At 38.3% G+C, this 26,248-nt stretch overlaps 1 protein-coding gene across 1 annotated transcript in view; it reads right to left on the bottom strand.

The window, feature by feature from the left end:
- Positions 1 to 1,122: 1,122 nt before the first annotated feature.
- Positions 1,123 to 26,248, bottom strand: part of iqgap1 (IQ motif containing GTPase activating protein 1) — a 46,956-nt gene continuing 21,830 nt past the window's right edge. The window contains exons 3-37 of the mRNA XM_084403939.1: positions 23,898 to 24,054; positions 23,722 to 23,799; positions 23,471 to 23,547; positions 20,826 to 20,893; positions 20,307 to 20,420; positions 19,955 to 20,133; positions 18,639 to 18,726; positions 18,382 to 18,545; positions 17,348 to 17,432; positions 16,996 to 17,159; positions 15,604 to 15,764; positions 14,135 to 14,259; positions 13,882 to 14,045; positions 9,924 to 10,014; positions 9,660 to 9,827; positions 9,336 to 9,478; positions 9,020 to 9,190; positions 8,806 to 8,889; positions 8,518 to 8,589; positions 8,335 to 8,404; positions 7,332 to 7,696; positions 7,083 to 7,246; positions 6,746 to 6,970; positions 6,257 to 6,397; positions 5,376 to 5,460; positions 4,539 to 4,771; positions 4,308 to 4,440; positions 4,033 to 4,135; positions 3,815 to 3,950; positions 3,473 to 3,560; positions 3,177 to 3,386; positions 2,882 to 3,048; positions 2,644 to 2,766; positions 2,428 to 2,536; positions 1,123 to 1,877 (exon numbers count right to left, since the gene is read on the bottom strand). Of these exons, the coding sequence (XP_084260065.1) occupies positions 1,764 to 1,877; positions 2,428 to 2,536; positions 2,644 to 2,766; positions 2,882 to 3,048; positions 3,177 to 3,386; positions 3,473 to 3,560; positions 3,815 to 3,950; positions 4,033 to 4,135; positions 4,308 to 4,440; positions 4,539 to 4,771; positions 5,376 to 5,460; positions 6,257 to 6,397; positions 6,746 to 6,970; positions 7,083 to 7,246; positions 7,332 to 7,696; positions 8,335 to 8,404; positions 8,518 to 8,589; positions 8,806 to 8,889; positions 9,020 to 9,190; positions 9,336 to 9,478; positions 9,660 to 9,827; positions 9,924 to 10,014; positions 13,882 to 14,045; positions 14,135 to 14,259; positions 15,604 to 15,764; positions 16,996 to 17,159; positions 17,348 to 17,432; positions 18,382 to 18,545; positions 18,639 to 18,726; positions 19,955 to 20,133; positions 20,307 to 20,420; positions 20,826 to 20,893; positions 23,471 to 23,547; positions 23,722 to 23,799; positions 23,898 to 24,054 (4,819 nt within the window). The 3' untranslated portion in view covers positions 1,123 to 1,763. The remainder of the gene's footprint in view (positions 1,878 to 2,427; positions 2,537 to 2,643; positions 2,767 to 2,881; positions 3,049 to 3,176; positions 3,387 to 3,472; positions 3,561 to 3,814; positions 3,951 to 4,032; positions 4,136 to 4,307; positions 4,441 to 4,538; positions 4,772 to 5,375; positions 5,461 to 6,256; positions 6,398 to 6,745; positions 6,971 to 7,082; positions 7,247 to 7,331; positions 7,697 to 8,334; positions 8,405 to 8,517; positions 8,590 to 8,805; positions 8,890 to 9,019; positions 9,191 to 9,335; positions 9,479 to 9,659; positions 9,828 to 9,923; positions 10,015 to 13,881; positions 14,046 to 14,134; positions 14,260 to 15,603; positions 15,765 to 16,995; positions 17,160 to 17,347; positions 17,433 to 18,381; positions 18,546 to 18,638; positions 18,727 to 19,954; positions 20,134 to 20,306; positions 20,421 to 20,825; positions 20,894 to 23,470; positions 23,548 to 23,721; positions 23,800 to 23,897; positions 24,055 to 26,248) is intronic.

Raw genomic sequence — 26,248 nt, forward strand, 5'->3', positions numbered from 1 at the left:
TATATATATATATATATATATATATATATATATATATACACACACATCAAGCAATTGAAATGCCCAAATATTAAACCAGATTTTTATCTTTACATATCACAGCATCCCTACATTGTATACAGCATAATACAAATGAATATCTAAGCCTAATTAATTGCACCTTTCAAATATAAAAAAATTGAATGATCATCTGAATGTGTTTGGGGTTCTGAACAAAAGCAAATTCTGTATACATCATTCTCTCCATCCCTGTGGTTTTCATTTATACAGTTTATTAATAGTTTTTCAGTGAAACAGCTACTTTAACAACTGACTGCTCGAGCTATCTGCAATTCATGAAGAGAAAAAAACACACACAAAAGACAGTACATTGAGTAGATATTCAAGCAAGCACTTTGTGTTTTGAACCATACACTGAGGTCAAAGATCATCAGGTTTGATTACTTTCTGCCGTATGAAACACTGGACAGTGAAATTTATCCTCCTGTGTCATTCATGCAGCATCTATGTAAACTACATTTAAAGTGTTACTGGTAACATTAGCAAAATGACTGTTTACATTACTGTTACATTAAAACAGTTTAACCGTTCCATATCGGATGCAAGTGAAAAAAATACACACCTTCATACTGCTTTATAAAACCTTTGTATAGAAAAAAGTGTGGCATTTTGTTTCATAAGAACAGTAATTGAGAACATCCCAGTTAGACATAAGACCAGTTACATAAGTTTGATGTTCTGCTCTAAAACCTGAATAATTTTGTTTAATGGACTGCATTAAAATCCAACTTGATATTTGCAATGGTTTCTGGATAAAATTGAAAGAAAATGTGTCTGTACATCTTTTAAATGTAATAATTGCTCCGTTTATTATGTCATTACTGCATTTTCTGAACATAAGTGTATAAACCAGCATTACTAATCAGTCAAAATATGTAATCATCATTCAACTTCCTCTTTTATATATATATATATAAAGAGAAAGTTGAATATATATATATATATATATATATATATATATATATATATATATATATATAAAAGAGACATTAACTGCAACAGCAGACAATGAGATGGACTGACATTATAAGCACAATGTGTTGATAGGATAAGGCTTCTCCACACATTTTCCCAGCAGTTTATTCAAGTTAAGGCACCCTTTTTTTTTTTATGGACACAAGGCTGCAAAAATTAGAGGGACGTAAACTTAAACTCATCCAGCATGCAGTTTCCAAGTGCTCAAAAAAAAAACGTATTTTCCATTAAGTCCTCATTTTTGACCAGCCAATGAACCTATTCATAGCTAGGTTTTAAAAAAAAAAAAATTGCTCTGATAAATATATTTTGGTAACATTGAGGAATGTGGCTATAACACTCATCACTTTCCTATACGATAGGGATACGAAGAAACAGTTTAGTTTCTCCTAAAGAATAGATTAGGTAATAAAAATGTTCATTTTACATATAACATGTACAGTATTCAAAGCTCATGCAAGGACACTTTGCAAAAAGATCAAAGCAAACTACTATTGATACTCTTTTGGACACTGATAATCTCAATAAAAACAGAAAACAGTCAACCATTACATATCTGGAAGATACAGATTGGTGGTCTACGACAAGTATAATAATGTACATTCAAGGAATCTATCCTTCGAGAAAGGCACAAAAGGTACACAGGCATTCTCATATTTAAACTGTAAAGACGTATGTGGTCTGGGCTTCACTTTGTGTGCAACAGTCTGTCAAGTCCCTCTGAGTCTCTATTTGCCATAGAACTTCTTGTTGAGCAGGAAAATGAGGAGGTTAACATTTACAGTAGCTCGATCGAACAGCTTCATCACTGCCACCCCCTCGTACTGCAACTGGAGCAGGTCCTGATATTAAAGAGGACAAAAAAAAAAGACATATACAGTTAAGGCCCATTAACTCCAAGAATGATAAGTCTAAAAAGGCATGCATCTATCTATCTATCTATCTATCTATCTATCTATCTATCTATCTATCTATCTATCTATCTATCTATCTATCTATCTATCCATTTATCCATCTATCCATCCATCCATCTATCCATCCATCCATAAATAAATAAAACCACATGAGCGAAAACGTTCTGTTCATTATAAGCGTGCACTGCAGTCATGTCATCTGCTGCTTTAAATGCTCAAGCTCTTTACAGTCTGTTGGATTATGATTGGCTGTCAATGTCAGCTCTGAAAGTCATTTCAACAATATCGGTCTTCTGTGTTGGTATCATTATAGTTGTGGTGTTGGACTTGCAGTTTTTGAAACTTTATAGATAGTTATCTTTTGGTGTGAATGGGCTATTAATCCTTACAAAAATCAAACATTCCTTAGATACAACCATTCCTTAGATACAAACACACACACACAAAAAAAAATATATATCAAGGGAAGAACTTTCACCTGGTATTCTAACATTAATGTCTCCAAATGGACTCCCATAAGCTTAGCTTTCACCTCAAACACTCCCACAATCTCAGATGGTGAGATCTCGAAAATGACATTCTTATACCTGTAAAAGATAAAGGATATTATTATCAAGGACAACAAGAGGAAATGCAGATGTATAAATGCATAGTACGATAAGATATGAATACAGTAGTAGTTGTTGAAACTCACTGATTTTTCTGCAGATCCTCAATGTCAATGAGCACTCCCTTTTCATGCAGACGGGCTGCAGTGTACTTCTGCGATACCTGCTTGCTCTTCTTTGCCTTACTGTCTCCAGGTTTCTTAGAAACTCTGTGTGTGAAGCAGAGGCATTTGCCATGAGCGTAAGACAAGAGCTCAACAGCAATTATCCAATCAGAGATAATGACATGAACTAAAATGGACAGTAAATACTCCAAACACTCACTTGCCCTTGCTGGCTAAATTGTCCATGCAGGTCTTGATGTATTGATTGTAGTAGTCAATCTGCACATTGTAGAAAGTGGTCTTGGAGTTCAGACCAGCATTGGTCTGCTGAAGCTTGACCAATTCTGCCTTTCGCCTCTGACGATATCGCCTCTGGTTCCGGATGTCCTACAAAAATCATCAACAAATAAATCAAGACGCTTTAATATAAAATTAAATGGCGAAATAGAAATTTTGCATGCAAGTACAGTCTAAAAATCCCAGAACGCAGAGGTCAGAGGACATAGGAACGGTACCTTGGCAATGTCATTGATAAGATCCTGGTATTTCTTCTCAGGGTGAACTTTACCCAGCTCTCCTAGTCTTTGCAAGTTGCTCTTGATCTTGTCCTTCTTGCCTTGCAAGGTAAGGCTGTCATCCACAACTGGTTTGGCTTGCTTCATCTTCTCCGGGGTCTTAGCATCACGAATGGCTCGTCGCTGCATGGCACGCTGGTACTCTGCTTCCTGTTTCAAATAAAAACACCAACATGAACAAAACAACACTGCTTTGATGGAGTTTCTTTTTCATTCTGAAATACCTATTATATTACCTGCTCTGGTGCAGCTACAGTCTCCAGGATCTCGGTAAGTGTCTCTCCTGGCTGAAACCTGATCACATCTACTATGAGCCTCTTGGTGCTAAATGAACAAGATGAATGGACAAAGATTCATGGTAAATACTTAGAAAAGAAGCAAAACCGCATTAACAAGTAAAAACTTTAGTTCCAGAACATAGTGAGCCTGCCACATTGCATTATCAAATTGTCTTCTCTGGGAAGGATTTGGTAAAATGAAGTATCTTAGGAGGCATCATACTGTACCTTTTGGAACTGCCTATGAAGATATCTCACTAGGTTTTGGAACAGAACAATTGAGTAAGGCTTTGTCCTTACTTGAGAAGGAGAGTCTTGGCATCCATTTCAGCATTGGCCTCATCAGGAACATCAAATTTATTGGTGAGGGTGAGAGAGACTTCTGTCTTACCCATCATTTCCTTATTGGGATCATCAGCGGGAAGTGGGCTCTCACCTATGAGAGAGCAACAATCCATTACTCTGACTCGGCAGGACCTCAGCGTCCTGACACATTAAAGCATTTCTCAGAGGCTCACCTATTAAAGACTCAATGGTGGGCACCTCTCCTAGGTCATCTAGCAACTCATGGATGGGATCATTGTGGTCTGGTGCGATGGCATCTTGGTGATCCAGCAAGAGCTAAAGAAGATCACACAAAATATTCAATCCTGAAAACCAACTATGCTGGATGTGATCTCTTCCATAAAGGTGTGGTCACTTTAGCAAAATTCAAAGGAAAAAGGATCCATTGTCTATTATCAATAGTGTGGCAATGCTTAAAGCACTGCTCAAAGGATTCCTCAGATTTTACCGTGTGAGTGTTGATGATCTCCCCAATGGAAATGTAGATCACAGGCTTGGTCAGGGTGACCAGGTCAGAGTACTGATCCACATTGAACTTGTCTTCCAAAGAAGGGGCGTCACAAGCGGACAAAAAGAAACGTCTGGGAGACAGAAACGTTCTTGCATCAGCATGGGTATATTATGCATTAAACTGCTAAAAATTAAGAAACAAACAGAAGCATTTTGATGTCACTTGTACCTAAATTTCTGGTAGGAGTTGGAGAGGTATTCATTGATGGGGTTCAGATGAGCATTGTCTCCAAGAAACATCTTGTTGGAGGCGGCATGCTGCAGCATTTTGGCAATTGATCCCAGGTTTCGTCTTTGTTCTGTGGTAAGCTGACCTCCAGCAGATAAATCTATGATGTCAAAGGCATCGGGAGCCACAATGGCGGGGTTCATGTAGCGGTAGTACAGCAGGTTGCCCACAATCTTAAAAGATAATAAGGATGAGTATGTTCTTCTTCTCAAGCAAGTACAATATATTTGGAATTTTTAAAACCTATTATATATGTTTCTATATTTGTGCAATTAAAGATCTTCTGCTTCTACAAGGGGGTAAACAAAATTACTGAGAAAAAGAGAAGCAGCAAGGCAAGAATAAGAAAGATGTGGCTCACCTGGGCTGGGTGCTCATCAAAAACCTCTTTAAAAGGGTATAAGCAAGGGCCAAGAGGAGAGCTTGAGCCAGGGCATAGAGAAAGAGAGAGACAGAGCACGTGTGGGAGAGAGAGATAGAAAAAAAGAAAGGAAGAGGAATCTCTTTCCAGGAGAAAAGGAAAGAGATGGAAACCACATTTAGTATTCAGAGCGAGGAGCCTGTATTATCACAACAGAATAGACGCACGAGAGCAGAGACATGCTCAGGATTTAGGACAATGTTCCAAAGTGGGACAGCAGCGGGTGCCAGTTTAGCAAAGAGGTAATCAGAGTGTTTAAGACATCTGAATAAAGCCTGTCTTAGTTTGGAGACTAAAGTGTGCAATTACATCAGCCAAACGTTGGTGCGATTTTTAGCAGCTGTGATGTAACAAACCTTCAAAAGCTCATCCTCTGTGGCATCAGGGAACCTTTCATTAAGTGTGTCCTTCAGCGTCTTGGCAATGAATCGCATGCCATATCTACAGGGGAACAAAATCAATCAAATGTGCAGAGACTTACACCAGTGTTTCCTACAGAATTCTGCTTTTGATATATATTTGAATGTTGCTTTAGTTTAAATACCACTTATTCTAAAAATAGTACACTTAACATGGTTCAACGGTACCTGGATTACTTTCGCTTAAAAATTAATGTTAAGATGAGTTAGTGTTCAATGAATCGGTGAATTAATAATTGCATCATAATTAATTCATAATTGTGCTCTGATGGATTCAGTGAATTATTTATCAGAATAATATCAAAAGTGATAACATGTGAGTTCTAGTTTTTAATGAGTCATTAAAAGAACCGATTCATAAAGAGTCATTTGCTGTACCAATCGGTGAAGTAAAGGCCATATAAAAACTTTTTTGTGTGCGTGGTACTCTGCCTTTTTAACTCATTAGGTTTATTTCAAACTGCAAGCTCAGAAAAATATAATTCAGCTGCGGCACAGCAAAAAAAAATTAACAGCGGTGTAACATTAACTTGTACAAAAGCATGAACAAAGAAACAGCTCATGTAACAGATATGTATTTGAATATTCAAATCTGGGCTTGCTAAAAGTCATTTTCATATATTCAAGAATGATTTATGATAGGTGCTTCTAAATATAGATGCAAGACATGGAATTTGTTGTTCCCAGGGGAAATTCAGGTGTGTTCCCAGGGCAAATTCAGGTGTGTTCCCAGGGGGAAATTCAGGTGGTGGATATTAGGTACACACATATACACACACAGACAATTTTATCCAGCAGTGGCAGAGGTGTAAACTCACGGGATTTTATCCACAGAAACAATTATGGCAGAGAGAAATTTGTCTGTGACCGTCCTCATGTTCTTGATGGAGGCTTCCAGGCGGGTACGAACCTCCTCGTGACTCATTGCCTGCTCTGGAGTCACATCATATGGCAATTTACTGCAAAACAGAATAAGGGGGCCTCAGCATACTTAAAATAATCTAAATTAATAAATTATTATTATTAGAATATAAAAATAATCTAACTCTAAATTAAAATGTGAGAAAGAAAAAAAAACACCCAATCAGGATGTAAACAAATCATATTTCTTTATATTTTCCCTCGATAACTACTGTTTTTATTGAAGAACTCACAGTTCTGAAAGACATAACATAACCTCTAGAATCACAAAATTAATTATTGTTAAATAATTGTATATATAAAAAAGCAGGAATATATTAGGGGGGCCTTAAAATATTGTGTTCCATGACGAGAAGCCTTCAAGTCAAAAAGGTTGAGGAACACACCTGGCCTCTCCTGTTTGACTCTCCATCTGGTTCACCCAGCTCTTGTATATGTCAACTGGGTCAGTTTTAATGTTGAGAGTCTTGTCATCCATGATTTCCTTCACGACCGGAGCCAGGATCTGCCGAAGGGCGTTCTGACCTCGGGCTCCTCTGTTAAAGCTCACCACCATCTTAATGACTGTGGGGTTTCCTGTGACGATCTCCTGGATTTGGTCCACTTTTGATCTGCATTTACAAGACAGAGAGCGAGAGCGCTGAGAGATCGTAAAAGAGTGCAAATGCATCTTGATAAATATGGAAAGAGTATATAATTTATGGAACATCATTCAGTTCCTACTTGATTTCCTCTTGCAGGGCTGTTTTGAAGAGATTGAGCAAGAGGTACTCCTCACGCTGATTGGAAGCGTAGTTGTACAATGTGAAAATCACAGAATCCATGAACTTGGTCGATTTGTTCTGGGGCATCTGAAAGATCAGCTTGGCCAGATAGGTTGGATTTGTCTGAGGAAAACAGAGAGGAAAATGAACAGGCCTGCTGAGACACTGATTTTCAAACAATTGTTGGACTAGATTTGATGAGGTTTACCTGTAACAGGTAGAAGAGGAACTGATATGCCTCCAGCTTGTCTCTCTTCTCTTTACTGAGAGCCTTCAGGCCTCCTTTCTGCTTGTTCATCATCATGAGGTTGGACAGCTCACCCTTGTTCTTCTTGGTGAGCTTCTTGCTGTGAGAGACCACCTCCTGAAGGGTGATCTTGTTTTTTACCAGCAGGCCAATCTTAATGTCCATCAGATTAAGGTCGTTCTCCAGCTGCTGGTTGGAGCGGATGTTGGTGATCACCTCCTCTCTTAGCCGCATCAGTTCCAGCTCTTCCTGGAAGTCCTGGTCGCTGTGGTCCAGCAGGTGGACAAACTTACGAACGACTGCCATTGGAGGATCATCTGCGTTGACTGTTAAAAACAGAATTTGGAGTTTGTGTTTTTTTTTGTGTCTATGCTAATGGACTTCTATACTAGCTGGTGGAAACAATTTGCAGGCATACACAATTAAAATGTAGTCTTTTTCTTCTGGGACAACAGAACAAAAATATTGATGACTCATCCTGCACTCCAATTTTTGCCCAATCAAATGTTCTCTTGAATGTCCCTCCCCTTAAAGGGATAGTTCACTCAAAAAAAGAAAATTCTGTCATTTAAATATTTGACTTTCATTGTATGATACCTTCATCAAAAATACCTTCTTTTATGTTCTGTAGGAGAAATAATATCATACAGGTTTGGAATGACATGAGGGTGGGTAAATAAAATAATTTTCATTTTTGGGTGAACTATTCCTTTAATACCATCTGCAACTGACCAGCAAGTAGAAAATCAATGTTCTTTAGCTGTGACATAAAAAAAAAATCCTTAAAACAAAATGCCAACATGGGAAAAGAACTCCGGTCAATAAGCCATTTCGTGGTCTCTTCAAAATTGCAACAGTATACTGAAACAACAAATGCATGTCATAAATCTCCATCGATTTTTGAATTATGTTCTAAGTGAGAGGATGTGAAACAGAATTTAAAGGAAGTACATAAAATGCTTACTGAGAGTTTTGTAGTCATCTCTTGCTTTGTTGGCTCGAATGAAAGCCTGAATTTTCACCACATCATTTATCTGAAATTAGAAAATTGGAGGAAGAACATTAAAGACCATCCACTGTGTGGTCAAAGATCAGATGATATTAAATATAAAAATATACAAGTCCTTTGGTGTGACTTAAAACTCACATGGTCTTTGAAGTACTGAAGACGATCTTTGTATTTTTTGCGAGCTTGGTGCATCCTGACCATTGATTGAATCTACAGGAAAAAAATCATATATTTACCCACAATCAAATTTCACCATATTAAGATTGATCTTAACTTAAATAAAAGAACCAAACACGATAATTAGGGGAGGACCACATATTTTCAGCTATGTAGTGTATAGCCTAGCTAGTATAATCCTGTCACTTTAAGACGCAAGAAGCATGGCTATTCCATCAGAATTTCTCATGCTGATTCTCATCATCTTACCTTGACAGCATCTTCAGAGTGATCCTTCAGGTACTGCTTCCTGTTATTGTACTTCTTTCTTTCCTTAAAGCCTCTCCAGTGGGCCTATAAAGCAAACAGAACCAGATGGTCATGACTGACTTGGTACAGACCCATAGATGTTCTGAAATATTTTTTGCATTAATGTCCTGAAGTCTTGTTTAGGACTAACTGAAGAAAGAAAGAGGAGAATGACCTGTATGCATGTAACAGACGGCTCCTGAGTCGTCAAGAACCCAAGACGGTCTTTCATTCCACGTCGCACCAGAAACCCACGGCACCGGGCCTGCAGTTTGGCGATCAGACTCTCGTTGGCCAACCACAGTTGCTCTCGGTTATATGCTGTGGTTACTCCTGACACAACGGACTACAAAGACACAGACAGTACGTAAATCAGGGAAAGAAAAAAAATTATAATATAATTATAACAACAAAAATATTAATTAAATATATTATGATTTTTTTAAATGATATATAATTAAATATAAGTATCAGAGAAGTATGATATTTACCTGTATTTCCTCCTTGTTGAGCTGAGTGTTGTTGGGAATGAACTCTGCAGGCGTATCCCAGGTGCCCTGTCCAGTCTTGAGGTTATAGTAGTAGTTGTGTCCTCCCTTCACCCAATGTTTCATCCATTCACTGCCATTATCCCCTACCAAAAAAACGCTATTACTCTCTCAGTCACAATGTGTATATTTATGACGTTGTGATAGAATATTTATCACCAACTAGTTTCAAAAAAATTATTTTAACTGAGAACATAAGTAGATTTTAGAGATTATCATAGATTTTTGTACCAAATACCACAGAATCAGCACAAGAACCCATCTCACCTTCCTTATTCTTCTCCTCTTTAATTCGAAACAGGTCATCCTGGTAGGTTTGCGCACACTCAGATGTGACTCCATATAGACCAGAAGAAGGTGAACGCAGGGCTGCCAGTGTTTGAGAAGAGTCCTTGTTATCCACAGCCTCATTAATGGCCTGGATCGCCTGAGAGACTGAAGGTGGACAAGAAGATCATTCTTTAGAAAAACTGAGATTATTCAATGAATCATCGTTCATATTAAAGCTAAGATTGAAATGAGGATTATTACACTGCAGAGCTTCTTCTGAGTCCTTGTTGGCTCTCATGATCGCATCCTGGATCTCATCCAGCCAAAGCACTGCAGAAGGATCTCCGCATTCCTGGAAAGACAAGAAAACAAAACAAGGAATCAATTACCAATGCATGACCATTTCAAAGAATTAAGATGTGTTCTGGTCACTCTAATGAAACTTTGTGGAAAATTCATTTCTATTATTTGACTTGTGCTGTAATTTTGATCACTGAAAAAGAATTTATAATTTATAAGTAATTTCTAGCAAAAAAAATATTGAGAACTAAGCATAACTATAAACATTTATATTGGCTACAGATTTTTCCATGGATTATCTAGGACTGGAAATTACACTTTTGAAATTGCAGGTTTTTCAGGATTATGGGAACTCATATGGGCACTAAGTGTCAGTTAAACCTTTTGTAAAAAGATGATTAGACATTAAACAAATAGTCGACCCCAAAAAATGAAAATAATGTCATTACATGCATTTTTCAAAATCCAGGTTTGGAATCAGGTTTGGTTTGGAGTCAATGATGACAGTATTTTCATTTTGGGGTGAACTGTCACTTTAATTCCATTAACAAAAATGTTTTGACTGTCAACAGGAACAGAATAATGAATGTAAAACACATCAAGGTAATTTAAGTCACAGCAAATGCTGTAAGAATTGGTAGAGAGAAATAGTATTTAATTATTCAACAATACAACTTCCAAAATGATATAAACAATTACACTGCCTTGCAGGAAAACAGCACACTGTCCTTCCGAAAGTGCTGAGGAGAACTATAAACAACACTGAGATGACTGACTTAATCAGATCATGTTCTTTGACTGTAATAATCTAAATATGTAGGGGTACCTGTATAATTTTCACCACTAGATGAATCACATCTGCTTCTATTATCATTTGCAGGGAGCTGTAGGATAAACACATACTAATGGAGGGGTTCATTACTACTACCACCAGGTGGCGCAGTTGCCCTATCATAGTAGTCCTCCTAACCGCATGCTTTGCTCAGTTTCCGTAGCACGATTTGCGGCTCTCTGATTTGCTGAATGCAAAGGTCCCTCTATGCAGTCCGCCCGCCTTTCTTGCAAACGTACAGCAGCGCAGCACACCAAACCTGAGGGTGTGGCAAATTGTGCAACAGAGGAAAACGTTGTTCCTTCAGGGTTGATAAGGCTCCGCTTCACTGTGTTACAGTTCGTCGGCTGTATAAAACGAATGCCTGCTGAATTAGAGTGCAAATAAGACTTAATGTGTCCCAGTGGGGTGGAGTAGAAATGATCAGGATCTGAATATCTGAATAAAGTCTGCCAACTGTAACTAAGGAAGTGAAAAAGGGTGTGGAGTGTAATGTCCAAGATTACATTACCGTCTTTTCTGGGCTTGTTTACAACCCTGAATGACAGAAGAGGAACTACTTTAACACAGGATGTTATACAAATATACTACTAAAATCCATATTAATAGTTGCTGTGATTACTGAAGTCAAACAGAAATGTCTTGAATTGTTATTCTCTGTCAGGTCACATATCTCTCCATCTTTTGAGATCCTTGTTTATTGGAGATCATTTAAAATTGCAGAAGTTAAAAAAACCAACTTCCTTCCAAACCACTTCCTGTCAGTTGAGCAGATCTGTGCTTCACACTTCATAGTGACCTAAAGCTAGCGTAAGCCTGGAGGAGTGATGTCAGTGCTAAAAACCCTTTACTGAGCTACACCAGCTAACGGGACCAGAATTCTGCCCTTTTAAGGCAGAGAAAAAGCCATCAGCCTTGTTATTTCCGATGCTTGTGCAAATCTTTTTGATAGGAAACACTTTGTTTTTCCAGCCATGTTTTTCTTTTTTTTTGGGGGGGGGGGGGGGGGGGGGGGGGCGCATGGGTTCAGAACTGACTTTGGCAGCAATTACGAGTCCCAATAAATGTTTTATCATGCGACCCTCTATTAAAAGAGTAGTTAAAGGGTAAATATCATTACTGAAACTAGTAAGAAAATCCCCAAAATTTGGGATTTGGTGTCCATAATGCCTGTGAACGGGTATTCTGGATACTTTCTCTAGAGCTAAAAGATTGCTCTTTGCCTCAGAATCTTCAGTTCAGCTCTGAACCACAGTGGTACACTGCTGTGGTAAACCGTGGCCTGTGCCCATTCACCTGCATCTCTGAGGTTTCAGTTCACGTCCACAGGAAACACGTGGGGCGTGACTTGAAACACAAAACTGAAATACCCTAGACGTGAAACTCAGATTAGAATGTTCTATTATCCTACAGACAGAAACCTTTTGAAAGAGGGACTTGTATAGCACTTTACTATGTAATACTTTACACCCGAAGCGCTTTACAATCCTATCAGGGGGTCTCCCCTCAACCACCACCAGTGTGTGCAGCATCCACTTGGATGATCTGACGGCAGCCACAGAACAACAGCGCCAGTGCGCTCACCACACATTTGGCCAGGACACTGGGGTTACATCCCCAACTCTTTATGAGAAGTGCCATGGTTTTTCTTAATGACCACAGAGAGTCAGGACCTCGGTTTACCAACTCATCCGAAGGACAGATGACTTTCCTCAAAAGATAAGGTGAGATGAATCTGAATAAAGTCATTTTTACATATTAGCCTCATAGCATAATTGCCTAAGTAATATTTAAAAAAAAACAATGACTTGGGCAATTATGCTATGAGGCTAACGAAGTCATTTGAAAATGTAAGGGGGTTTCTACTGAAAAAAAACAAACAAAAAAAAACAAGAGAGCTGGCCAATAATAGCCAGACAAAATACGAGGGTGAGGAATGAGACTGTATGAGCGCAAATGATGTCATTAGACTTGAGTCATGAGAAGCTCAGACTGAAAACCCACATGATGCAAGTTTAGAGAGAGAGAGAGAGAGAGAGAGAGAGAGAGAGAGAGAGAGAGAGAGAGAGAGAGAGAGAGAGAGAGAGAGAGAGAGAGAGAGAGAGAGAGAGAGAGAGAGAGAGAGACACAGACTTTCAGACAGGGTTACACGGTTAATCGAAATAAAATAGAATAAAATCGTGTGATTTAATCAAATAAATATGTGCCGAAACTTCTGCTCCACATGAACTCTATCTCTGTAAGCATTGTGAGTCGCTTATAACATACATTTGGGAATCTTCCAAACCTTGTAATGAGAAGCACTTATAAACCGCTGTTAACAACAAAAGCTTTAAGGGCTTTCTGTGGGTTTCAGCCAAAATAAAAGTCAAACATAATAGTATTGTCATTTTACAGTTTTACTGTAAAATAAAGTTATTATATTTTTTCGAAACATTTTTTTATAGTAACATCTTAAAAATGTTTGGTCAAATTGCACAGCAAACCTAGAGCTTAATAAATAAATAAACAACGAATTGCAATTCGGGTTTTTTTACCCAAAACATGCAGCCCTATTTTCAGACCTTAGACTTCCCTTGATGAAGGGATTCAATCAGCTGTTCTCCAAATAAGCCGAACTCATTAAACGACTAAGAATGCAGACCCTCCTCACCAGATCACTTTAACTACGGCTATCTTCACACATCAGCAGAATACGCCTGAAGAGCTAAATAATATTTTTAAATGCCTTACATTTTCAGATTATATATAGTATACATATTCAGTTTATATGCGTTCACTGAATACAACCACAACTAGCTGCCTTTGACGTCACTGACATCTGTATGACATAACGCGCACTTCATGGCAATCAGTAAAGTTAGAGCTGTAAACCTACCTCAGGTTATAAAGAACGGGAGAAAATGCTATTGTGTGATCAGAAAGTGTGACAAACTCCCATTAGGGTTTGGACAGAGGAGGAAACAAAAACTAAAAAATGAAACCGGATATGAGAGGATGAAAGCAGTGGGAGTGAACCAACATGCTGAACAGTTCAAAATAGATATTAAAAACTATCATTGTTATGGTTTGTATAAGAGTACGTACGTGGGCCTTCTCTCTCCTTGCCTCCTGCAGTATATCATAGTAATGCTGGGCCAAAGATGGATCTATATCTGTTAGCTTGGCGGCTGGGTTCTGTAAAGCAGCCATTGTCTTCTGTAGGTCACCCTCATCCAGGGCCTCGTTGATCAGACCAATAGCAGCAATCCCTGAAAATGCAAGAGGACACGTACACTGTTCATAATGGAGAACAATCTGAATTTGCTCCGCTCATAATGAAGATGAATGCCATGCTTACTTTCATGCTCTTCTTGAACAGTACCGTTGACCTGGTCCACACATGCCTGGATGTCATTCCAGGTGAGATGGTCACTGCCCTCCTCACGGGCAACTGCCTTCAGACGTATCAGCTCATCTATATACCTGCAGGGAATCAACAAGCAGTGGCTAAAACCAGGAAACAATTTGGCATCTTCTGTAGTCAACATGAAACTCATTCACAACACATTTTACTTTCGTGGCTTAGCATATTTCTGAGCAAAACAAAAGTAGACCGGGACCTAATTTTATCAATCGGAAACTAATTTGATCGTGAAAAGTGGGTGTTCCATAAAAGAATAGAGCCTGCAAGTTAGCTAAAATAATGCCTAAATAGCTATTTGGCTAATGGTTGACAACATAATGGCCCATGCAGCCTGTGACTTTCAGCTGAAAGGAAAGACATTCCAGAGGCCAAGTAATAACATCACACACACACTTAATGATTTTAGCCCTGGTTTTCAGCTCACCGACAGGTAATGGAGATTGCAGACAAAAGCCCAAAATTGGAAATTCGGTGCTCGTTCACGCAAATGACAAATCGCTGTTTGAATGATCATAGACGATGAGAAATCCAATGAACCGCTGATGACCAAGAGATATTTATCAAGTTACATATATCTAGACTGGTCTGTGAGTACTGTAGTGTGAAATGTGTTTTGACTGGAACTGTCATCGGCGACGTGGTGTAAAAATAACAGTAATCTGACGACTCTGGGCCCCATTTACACCTGACTACTTCTGGTCTTTTCACAATCAAGATAGCGGTTTTTAGTCATTAAAATACTGCGCAGGTGCTGTTTATGGATCACAAGTGCTCAAAACGTATTTTTCTTCAGATAATTTCTTCTTACGAGGACTTTAACGCCAACGTCGCCACACCTCTGGACAAAGCCTGCCCCACAAAACTATCCGATCAGAAAAAACAAGGTGCAAATGCCTTCCAAAATGCTTCTGAGATGGATTTAAATCAGATCGCTCAAACCACTTCAAGAGGTGTTTTGAGACACGTTCCAGATGAAACTGGACAAATGTAAATGCATCTGGTTGTTGAAGGCACATATGTAAACTTAACTCCTCCAAAAATGGTTAAAATATATAAATATATGAGAGTGTGTTAATGGATACCGGCTCCTGGTGGCCATATATGACAGCACTACTGCAATACGCGTCGCTACATTATGGCCGGCCAGAGATGAACAGTTGTGCATATTTCTTCAGCAAGCAGACGCGCAACGCTCCCACGAATGAAATTCAACATTTGGAGTCTTTTGTATTAAAAGTGGTTAGCACTAACCACAAAAGTGTAAATATGGCCTTTGAAAGCCATGAAGTATATGGGTGGCAACCGTAAAAAAAAAAAAAAAAAGTGTGCACAATAATGTGTATTGAAGTGAATGGGACCAGTTTCAATTGCACGTTGACTTTAACCACAAGCCTCATTCTCACCTCTGGGCGTACTCGTCCTCTACATTGCTGAGGCCGGTGACGTTACTGCTGAGCTGTTTCCACACTGCTGCCCGGTCCCCGACATCCAGCGCCTCGTTTATCAGCACCACCGAGGACAGCATCTCCACAGCAACCAACAGCTCGGGGTGAGACAATGAGCCCTGTGCAGTCCAGCAAAGCACCAAAATCACTCACACTAAACTAAAAGGTTACAGTTCATCAACTTATGTAAACTCCATGTAAAACATTGCTCTGCTCTAAAACCTAGTGAGCTGCTTTCAAAGGCATCATAGGTGCACAACTTGAGGCCAATTCACACTGCGCAGACAGACACCAACAAACAAGTTGGCCGTTGGATTTAGAATTTTATGAAATATAACTGTCCCACACTGCCCCAAAAGACACAACAAACGCTGATTGAACATTTTCAGTCGGGTGAAAACAAACCCTGACCAACGCTGACGTAACACAATGATCCGACAAAACCCAACAAATCTGTTTATTGGCGTTTGTCTGTTTGGTCTTTAAATATGCTGTCTCTTAAGATGCCTAATTTTGACTATATTCTATTTTTTGACAAGTGAAAAAATATACGGATATCGTGAGAGATATGTCAAGAGCAGGGCTGTCCCAGTATCAGATTTTCACAACCAAGTTTTTCACAATAACGGTATTGTCATGGTATATTTTTCAGTCAATCAAATTTTATCAGTCAATGCTATCAAATTCATCTTTAATCTTTGGCCAATGAATGACACTCAAAATACAACTGTGCAGAGTGGCGGAGAGAGAGTCTTATTACAGTATTGTGGCATTAGCTTGGCAAGCGCACACCAAAAACTGATGATCGGCACTTCCTGCACCCTAGTGTCTAGCTCCTTGTTTTTTTTTTTGTTTTTTTTTACGGAATTTAAAAAACTCTGGCAAGCTAATTTTTTCAGGTGCAGGTAGTGTCTCTCACTTTCATCCATCATCTACACAAACATGATATTGTCTGACCGAAGCAGTCACACATTGTGTCAGTGTCTTCTTTTTTTTTTCATTTGAGAGGGGTGACAATATCGCCACCTATGTTAGAGGATCAAGCAGAGTGGTGCTGGATTGTTTACGATATTATTGGATGTGTAGTATTAACATGATAATTATAATAATAACAATAATAATAATACATTTTTAAATGTCACAATTATCATAAATTCTGTTGTATTGCGACAACCTTGTTTTGATCCACATTGAGCACTTAATAGGGGCCATGGCCGTTAGGATTCTGCAGTGTAAGGTTATGTACACAGCTGTCTGTGTAGGCCATAGGAAGCTCTCTTGGTTCTGGAAACAGTTATTGTCTCATTAGAAAATAATGTGCAAGAGTGAGCAGAGATTGTGTGTTTTAACCTCTGCGCTCTGCTGTTGCAGGCTGGCGAGTTCTCTCTGGTACAGATCTGCAGCACTAGGATAAACCTGCGGCAGCTGGGCATCTGGGTTCATCAGTTCATTCACTGTTTCCTCTGCTACACCTTTTCTGATGGCACCATTAATCCTCTCCACTGCCCGCAGCACTGAGATACACACACACACACACACATCTCATTGTTCTTTTCACAGAGTGACAGCTGTAGGACAGCATAAATGAACACATAAAAGAGAGACAAAGAAAACACTGGCGTCTCTGATGTACGGTTCTCTGAACACACAAAATATTTAATGAGTTTAAAAATAATGTAGTGATACATAAGAGAGTACACACATCTTTGATAGTCCGCTGCATGCGAATTGGCTGCCTCTACTCCACTCTGCATCTCCTCCTTCACCAGCGGCTCTCCTGGGGCATTCTAGGCATGAGGAAGAATGACACAAGCCAAAATGATGGGATACTTTTAATTTAGAAGAGACCGTTCATATTTTTCACAGTTTGGTTTGTATCACGAATCAGTTGTGGTACAGTAAAGAATTGTTACTTCATTAATAGGAGTGTGCAATGATTCGGAAATTTGAGACCAATACAGATAACCAAAATGTTAACATCGTAAACAGAGGCCAATGTAAATCTGATAGTGATATTAATATTTACTGCTGTTTTTTTTTGTTTTGTTTTACTCACTTTTAAAAACATTAAGCCATACGCATTAAGCCATACACTGCAGTTGTAAGCTTGAGTCAGTAAGATTTTTAAGAAAAAGAAATTATAACTTTTATTCATCAAGGATGCATTTAAATGATTAAAAGTGACACTAAAGACTTTCACAATGATACAAAAGATTTCCATTTCAAATAAATGTTGTTCTTTTGAACTTTCTATTCATAAAAGAATCCTGAGAAAATGTTTCACAGTTTCCACAAAAATATTAACCAGCACAACGGTTTTCACCATTAATAATTATAATAAGACATGTTTCTTGAGCAGCAAATCAGCGTATCAGACTGATTTCTGAAGGATACTGAAGACTAAAGTAAAAATATAAATACAATATATTAATTTATTATAACTGTAAAAATATTTCAAAATATAATTGTTCTTCTCTGTAGACTTCTTACGGACACCGAATTTTTTAACGGTTCTGTATATTGCAGAAAAAAAAACTCTTGCAGACAAAAATGTACATTTTGTGATATCAATAATTTGCTTACTCTTTTTGGAGTTTTGTTTAGGATTAAGTAGCACAAATCACTAATAACTAAGCATTTAAAAAAAAGACGTCTCAGTGCCGTTATTACAGGATATTTTTATGCGGAAGGAACTCTTATTGCTGTTATTATGGTTATCTATGGTTAACCTGTTACCTGTTCCTTCTGCTCTCGATCGGCCAGCAGCTGTTTGAGGTACCATCCCTTGTTCTGAGCCTGCACTGACTGCAGGCCTAACGCAGGGGAGCGGAGAGAGTCATACAGCTTGTCCTCATCCTCGCCCAGCAGGGCCTGTTCTGCCGAATTCAAGGCTTTGGACACTGAGAATCAGCACAAGCACAGAAATCAGATAACATCATTCACTTCAGAAGAGCACAGAGAGAGATGGATGTAGACATGGGTGAGGAACATACGATTGACTTTGTTGATGTTTCCCTGGATTTCAGCCTGTGTAAGCAGCTCATCGTAAGCATCCCTTTCAGCCTCAGCATTCTCGCCAATCTACACCACAGAAATACACATTTCATTCAAATCTTTATCTTTATAGTATGACACAATGGATAGATTATCAACAATGTTGTTATTGTAAACTAAAACTAATGTATAGTTTTCATTAACTGAAATAAAGAAACTTACGTTTTAACAAATATTAGAAATGTTGCCTTGGCAACTGATATAAAATAAGCTGAGTTTGAAGTACTATTAAAACTGAAATAAAAATAAATGAAAGCTAATTAGAAATATTAAAAAATAAAAATAAATAAGCAAATAAAATTACTAAAACTTAAATTAAAATAAAAACTGAAAAAATAAAAAGCTAATTTATACTATAATGGTATATAAATAATAATAAAATTACACTGATTGTCAATATTTTTTTAGCTGATTGCATCACACAAATAGCGCTCTACATTTAGTTAATTCCAATATATAATCTGACTATATTGTTGATAAGCCAAAAAAAAAAAAAAAAAAAAAAGGACATTTATTTATTTAATGGCGCTATTTTTATTGATACATTTTATTGAGTAAAATGTAAGCATGTGTATGGCAGTCTGCTGTCTTGAATATATTTCAGTGATCTTGTTGCAAAGCTTCATAATTTTAATCATAAGGGGTGCATGCGTGGCCAGAATTTGTTATTTCAGTTAAATTTATCCAAGATAGTGGACAGAATTTAGGAGAATTTTTTATTATAAATATATAATAATTATGCAGCCTACTATTTAGAACAACCTTCACATCACATTTCTGATTAGGGATGCTCATAATTAACCAATTAACCATTTAAAAACATTGGGAATTTCGAAAGTAAGTTTTCTAGATATTTTGAAAATGTTTGCTGCTTGATTAAAAAAAAATTGGATTTATATTTTGCGCATCTAGTCCTTTTATACATATATTCTTATTTTGTTTTTCTCCGTTCACAGAAGAGCTGCAGGTGCGTGATGTGAAACAAAACCTCTCGAAATCAAATTTTGGTATTTTTAATGGGTCATAGACACTTATCCATTCTAATTTAACAATCTTGTCGGTTAACGGTTAAATGATCAGTTAACGAGTTTCGGTTGTCGGTTAGGGAAAAAACACTAAATGAACATCCCTACATCTGATGTCTTAAAATGCTGTCTAGCTAGGCAGGCCGCTAGGTTTACTGACAGAGATATACAACCTTAGTTACCCAACTATTACAAATCTTTTAATAAGAACAGTAGAGTGCAGTTCGTACTCTCTTTCGGGAGTTGGCCACTTTCTCAGTCTTGGCCTGGAACAAGGTGTCCTGGTAGTGCTGGGCAGCGCTTTCATCCATCTGCAGTAACATGGCGTTTGGGTTTCTCATGGCAGCTAAAGTACCCTCAGGGACTCCATGGTCAATGGCGTCATTGATGGCGATAACAGCAGCGTGCACTGAATCATTGCAACAGAAAATAATGCTGTTCTCAATGTAAAACAGATCGTAATTACTGTGCTGTTAAACTCTTGGCTGTGCAAGTTAAGTCTAGTTGTTTATGTTTACAAGGGAAGGAGTTGCGCCAAAGAGCAAAGAGGAAATCGACTTTAAAAGCAGAAACAATACTCACAGGCAGCTTCATCCACTGACAGTTCGTTAGCTAAAATCCCCCCAATTTTGCTGAATGATGGCATTTGAATGTTGTATTTCTCTAATTCAATCTTCATGTTGTTAATCTCCTCCTCTGAAAAGACAAAAAACAAACTCAGCACACAAGTCACAAAAAAGGGATTATTTGTCTCAGTGGAAAGTATTCTGTTTGTTTTCATTTTTTTATACAATAAGTATCTGGATAGACTCTATCAATGTCATGCTGTAATAAGCATGGTAACCTTTTAGAAGGTAATCTTGGCTGTGTGTTTTTCCTCGCTTTAATGTGACTGGCTGGACATTGTTCTCAATAGGTCTGGTAAATAATGTTTTCCATTCAAGGACTTGGCAGGCAGTTCGGGCAAGCCAAAATGGCAGGAAACACTCATACAATTGATAATGATTTTCACATTGACCGCAGCTCCCAGGAACAGGGGCTTTTCCAGCTGTTATTGTATAAACTCAAGCTTTTGTTTGATACCACAGCGAGCTGACTCACCTGTGAAGGCAACCTTGCCATACAGGTCTGTAATCTGGGGTGCAAGGCCAAGTTTAAACAGGTAGAGGCTGTAGAGAAAACAGAAAGAGATCATGAGAAACTCATTTCCCAGAGGAGAGCGATCCTATTCCACAGGTGTGTGCGGGAAAAGGCACTACTGAAAAGAGAGTCAGATGTTATCTGCATGACTTTCATGTTTAACCCACATCCCTTCATCAACATTTGCTACAGAGACCCACAACTGGATTCAGTACCCCTCACCCCACGCCAGGCCTCTGCCAAATTCTCGCCCCCTAAATGCTGTTATTTCCTGTTTCTGAAGGCCAGATTTATGGCCTTTGGGCCCAGTGTCAATTCTGCATTGAGCAGGAATGTGAGAGTTACAAATGGCAGGATTCTCTAGCCTCATGTTAAGCGCCTCAACAGAACTCAGAACAGGTTTCCACATTAATTCTGACTCATTAAATCCAAGATGAGGAAGTGTAGATGCAGATCAAATCTACACAGGGTCATTCCCTTGCACATCAAGGCACGATTAACATAATTTAGTGAAGTGGTTAATTTACATGAAACCCTGAATGTACTAGTTCACTAAAATGAATTCTAAGTGTGAGAATGAACAGACTAACTAAATGATTCACTAAACAGAAGTATTAATTTGCTGCTGTTCAAAAGTTTGGGTGGTACGAAGTCTCTTCTGCTCAACAAGGCTGCTTTTATTTGATTTAAAGGGGTCATAAAATGGTACATGCACTTTTACAAGTTGATTGTACTGAAATGTGTGTTGGCAATGCCTGTACACAACCATTATAAAATGATAAAAATCAAAAAAAAATTATCTTCTTATATGTTTTCCCCTCTCTCAAATCAAGCCGTTCGACCTAGTGACGTCACACGGTCGGACGCCCCTCCCACGATTGTTGATTGACAGCAGCGTTTCAACACAGACCCGCCCTCGCTCGTGAGCGAGCTGTCAATCATAGTCCGCACGGACCGGCGCGGTCCTTGTTGATACGCAGAATGACTGTCACTGTCTATGAGCAGAATGGCGTCTAAGCGATTGTGGTGTTCTGTTCTTGGGTGTAATAACGAACACAGCAGTCTTTGAAGATGCAGTGGCTGAATTTGTTTTCGAAGGGAATATTCCCCACGATCAACGTCAATGCTTTTATGTTTGCGTGAATCATTTCACACACCAGACTGCTTTACAAACGAGGATCAGTATAAAGCTGGTTTTGCTAAGCTGCTGCTCCTGAAAAAAGGATCGGTACCAACTATTCGTGTTCCTGCTGCACCTCCAGAAGAAGAAGTGAGTGTAACGTTTTATTAACCTTTATATTAATATTTATATTAATCTTTGCAAATCGGTAGCACGCTTCACGATGAATGCGGCTGTTTACACTCAGGGTACATTACGGCATGTTTTCTATATACGACGTTCTCAATATAATTCATAATCCCACGTTTATAATGAACAACGCGTTATGGTTATTGTGTTATTGTGTTACGGTGTACGCACAGAACAGAGGGGCGGGGTGAGCAAAGCTCATTATCATTTAAAGACACATGCACTTAAACGGCGTGCTGAAAACAGAGCTGTTTTTGACCAGGTAAAATAAGTGTTTTCTTACAATACCAATGAGAATTTTTAATTAAAGTATATTACAAACTTTTAATTTAGACCCTAAAGAATCATATTAGCTTGTACAAAAATGGCATTATATGACCCCTTTAAAAACATCTGTAAAATCTGTAAAAACAGTAATATTGTAAAATATTACTATTTAAAATAACTTTTCTATTGTAATACATTTAAAAAATGCTAATTATTTGAATTAAAATTATTTTAATTATAACCAAAACTTAATTTTCAGCATCATTACTCCAGTCTTCAGTCACATGATCCTTCAGAAATCATTCTAATATCGTCACCTTCCTAAAACAATTGCCCATGTCATTTTTTCAGGTTTCTCAGAAAACACAAAAAACTGAACCAATAATTGTGATTGAGTAGATTTCCGTTCTTCTTGATGCAGCTGCCATCTTGAAAATCTTGTAAAATTACCTAAGTCTCACTTTCTTTTGACTTAGGCAAAATAAGACGACCTAAGTCACACTCTTGACATAGGCCATTAGGCTACAGGGGTAGAATTGCATGATCTGTTCAACTGAGGATGTGGGCGGTTTTACCAGAGGTGGCCAGCATCATGAGGAGATGACTTATGCAAAAAATTGATCTGCGTCAAAAAATGACTTAAACAATTATTTTAGGAAGGTGACGATATGCTGATTTGCTGCTCAAGACACATTTATCATTATGAATGTTGAGAACAGTTTTGCGGCTTAATATTTTGTGGAAACCATGACACATTTTTTTCAGAATTCTTTGATGAATATAAAGTTCAAAAGAAATGTTTAGTAACATTATAAATGTCTTTACTATCAATTTAATGCGTCATTTCTGAATAAAAGAAAAAACTGACACCAAACTTTTGAACGGTGGTGTATGTAAACTTAGCAGAGCTATAGATAAATGAGAGAATTATTTAGGAGAATGTTTAATTGTAGTGCTGCGTGCGTGCACTAGTATTTTGTATTTATTTTTTTCCCATATTTGTGAATGAGCACAGAGACACACTAGGTACCTGAGAGCATGTATGCAATAGATGCAGCGGGGCATGTTCTTCCTGTCGTAGATGTCTGTTGTCTCAGGATAGAAAATCTGACAGGGAGAGACAAGTATGTGTACTTTGATGAGATTGAATACAGCATTGTTTCCAAACATGGGAAAGGAGATCAGAGGCAAGCTCTGTCATGTTAGTGACTCAATAAAGCCGTAGAAATGCTGCAAATGACAGAACCATGCAGACTCGTGTTCACCACCTACACTCCTCACCTTAGGAAGGCCTTTATCTGTCATTGCATTCAGCCATTGGATGATATTGTCTGTGTGTCTGAAATGGAGCCCAGTGGCCTACAAATGGGACAAAGAAGCAACAAGTGAATCCATACCTTCTGCTTTTTCCACATCAGTGCTTTTGAAAATGGTTTTTAACTTAGCCTAAGTCTTACCTTGTAACGTGTTTGTTCGCGGTCATAGATCCTTTTGATAGAGACCACGCTGGGAGCGAAGAAGTTTCCCAGCTTGGCCAGATACACGCCGTTCCGCAGGCCCTCCTCCAGCTCGGTGGTGGGCGGAAGATCCTCATTTAAACACGCTTCAATCCATCTGAAACACAAAGACACACGGTATTATATTCAGCAAGGTAACGCACACTTTTGTACACGATGCAAGTTACTAAGTTACAACTACCTAAGCAATGCAAAAGTATGCTATTATAAAAGAGACTTGCTATAGAGTCATCGTGTTAGGCTTGCTCATTATATTGCATTTGTACGGCTTGGCAGAGTTTTCAAACATATTTGAATACCTTTATATAGTTTAAACCTCTGGGGGATGTACTCAAATACAAAGTCAAATATAAAAGAACCCGGTACAAAAGGTGGCACTCATGTTATGAAAATAAGCACATTAGCACACCCTGTTCTCTTTTTCATTTGTTATGAGGCTTTATTACAACAGGGTTTTGTCCAAAGACCAAAAAAATACCGCATACCAACTGGTTACATCATGTGCATCACATTGGCAACATTCTCCTGTACATTTCAACCTGCTGAAATGAACACAAAAACATTCCAAGGCGACCAAGAAATGTTTTCAAACAGAAAACAAACCACACATCCTGACAACATACATCAAATACTGAACATCTGGAACATATGTTAAAAACAAAAACCAGGTTCTGAAAAGGAGAACAAAATATCTGGCTCTGCTATGGTTGTCATCTACTTGCAGGTCAGATAGATGACGTAACAATAGATGATGATGCAAAGTTCCCATGAGATTTACATGCAATTTACATAATGCTAGTTGTCTGCTTTGCAAAGGCTAATTCTGTTTGTTCTAGAAAAGCAGCAGACTCGCTATGTCCGTTTCTTAAAGGCATAGTTACCCATAGATGAACTCATTAACTCAAATGTCATGATGCTCCAAAACTGAATCACTTCAGATGTTCTCCCTTTTGTGTTCTTCAGAAGAAAGCAGAATGTGACTAGGGGACAGTTCAGCTTCAAAAAGGACCCAAAAAATATCAAAGTAATCCACACAACTGTGCCGTCCAAATAAAGCCATACAATATCTCTGTATTTGCACTTTTTATAGTAGTGTTCATTTGCACAAAGATAACACATCTATAAAGAACAATAATAAAGTATCAGAGTCAGAACATTTTCAACCAGTATCATCAAGATCTATTTTCCAAGCTGGAATGTTTTAGTCCAAATTAAAATGTGAAAATGCATAAGTCTGAAAACAAATATAAAGTATTTAAGCACATGGTGATGTCTGATATACACCACAGTGAATACACAAATCTAAATGGCTATTTGAAAACATCCAAATACTGTTTGACTTCCTTTCATTAACTTGTGGGCATCAGAAACAGAATGTTGCGCAGCACTGCTTTGTGTACAGGGGTAACCGGGTTGATGGAAAAAAAAAAACTAATGTGCATTATAAAAATCTAAACAATTTGGATAAGCTATATTAAAATATTTGATGTATTTTAAGTGGCCATGAGAACAACATGGATGTTACCAAAGACAAGTTCCCCCCAATAATTCGAAATGACCAAAATGTACGGTCCCCCAATATTATCAATGCTGCTCTGCCGCCCTCCATTACACACTGTGACTGCTCTGTTTGTTGTTAGGATGACAACACGTTTTTAGGCTGGTCAGCTTCAGCAGTCTAGTGGCACTCAATGTCAAAATGTTTGAGCTGGCCAATCAAAGCAAAGAAGCAAGGCTTTACTAGTGTACAAGTGCGAATTCCAGCATTCAGTTTTAAAGGTGAAAGAGTGCAATGTATTATGCAAATAGTCAAATATGAAATAACGATCTGAACAATTTACATCTGCCAGATCATCTCTCTAGGTATTGCCGTTACAGGTGATTTTTGTTACAGTGAGGTGTCATTTTAAACTAGCCTGATTTAATTCATATCTAGATAGTCACACACTATGAGCTTAATCAACTTCACAGGTAAGAGCAAAAAGTTTTGTAGAAGCTGCTTCATGGTTTGACTTAACATTACCAACATATGCAAATTCAAACAACACAATCTTAAATGTAGTGGAAGTGTTTTTGTGGCTGGGCTGTAGGCCCACCATAGACACTAGGCGCGTTTCCACTGTCGGGACCAAAGCGGTCATGCTAGTGCGTGCCAGAGCTAGTCGCGTTTCCACTGTCACTTCCGGGGTTTGATCGGGCCTCGTCGGGACTTCCTCTGGGCCAATGGCCAGGGTTTTTTGGCCTGCCGACAACCTCGGTCCAAAGCGGGCCAACTCGGGCTTGAGGAGTGG

Source organism: Rutilus rutilus (genome assembly GCF_951802725.1).
Source record: "Rutilus rutilus genome assembly, chromosome: 3".
Lineage (NCBI taxonomy): Eukaryota > Metazoa > Chordata > Actinopteri > Cypriniformes > Leuciscidae > Rutilus > Rutilus rutilus.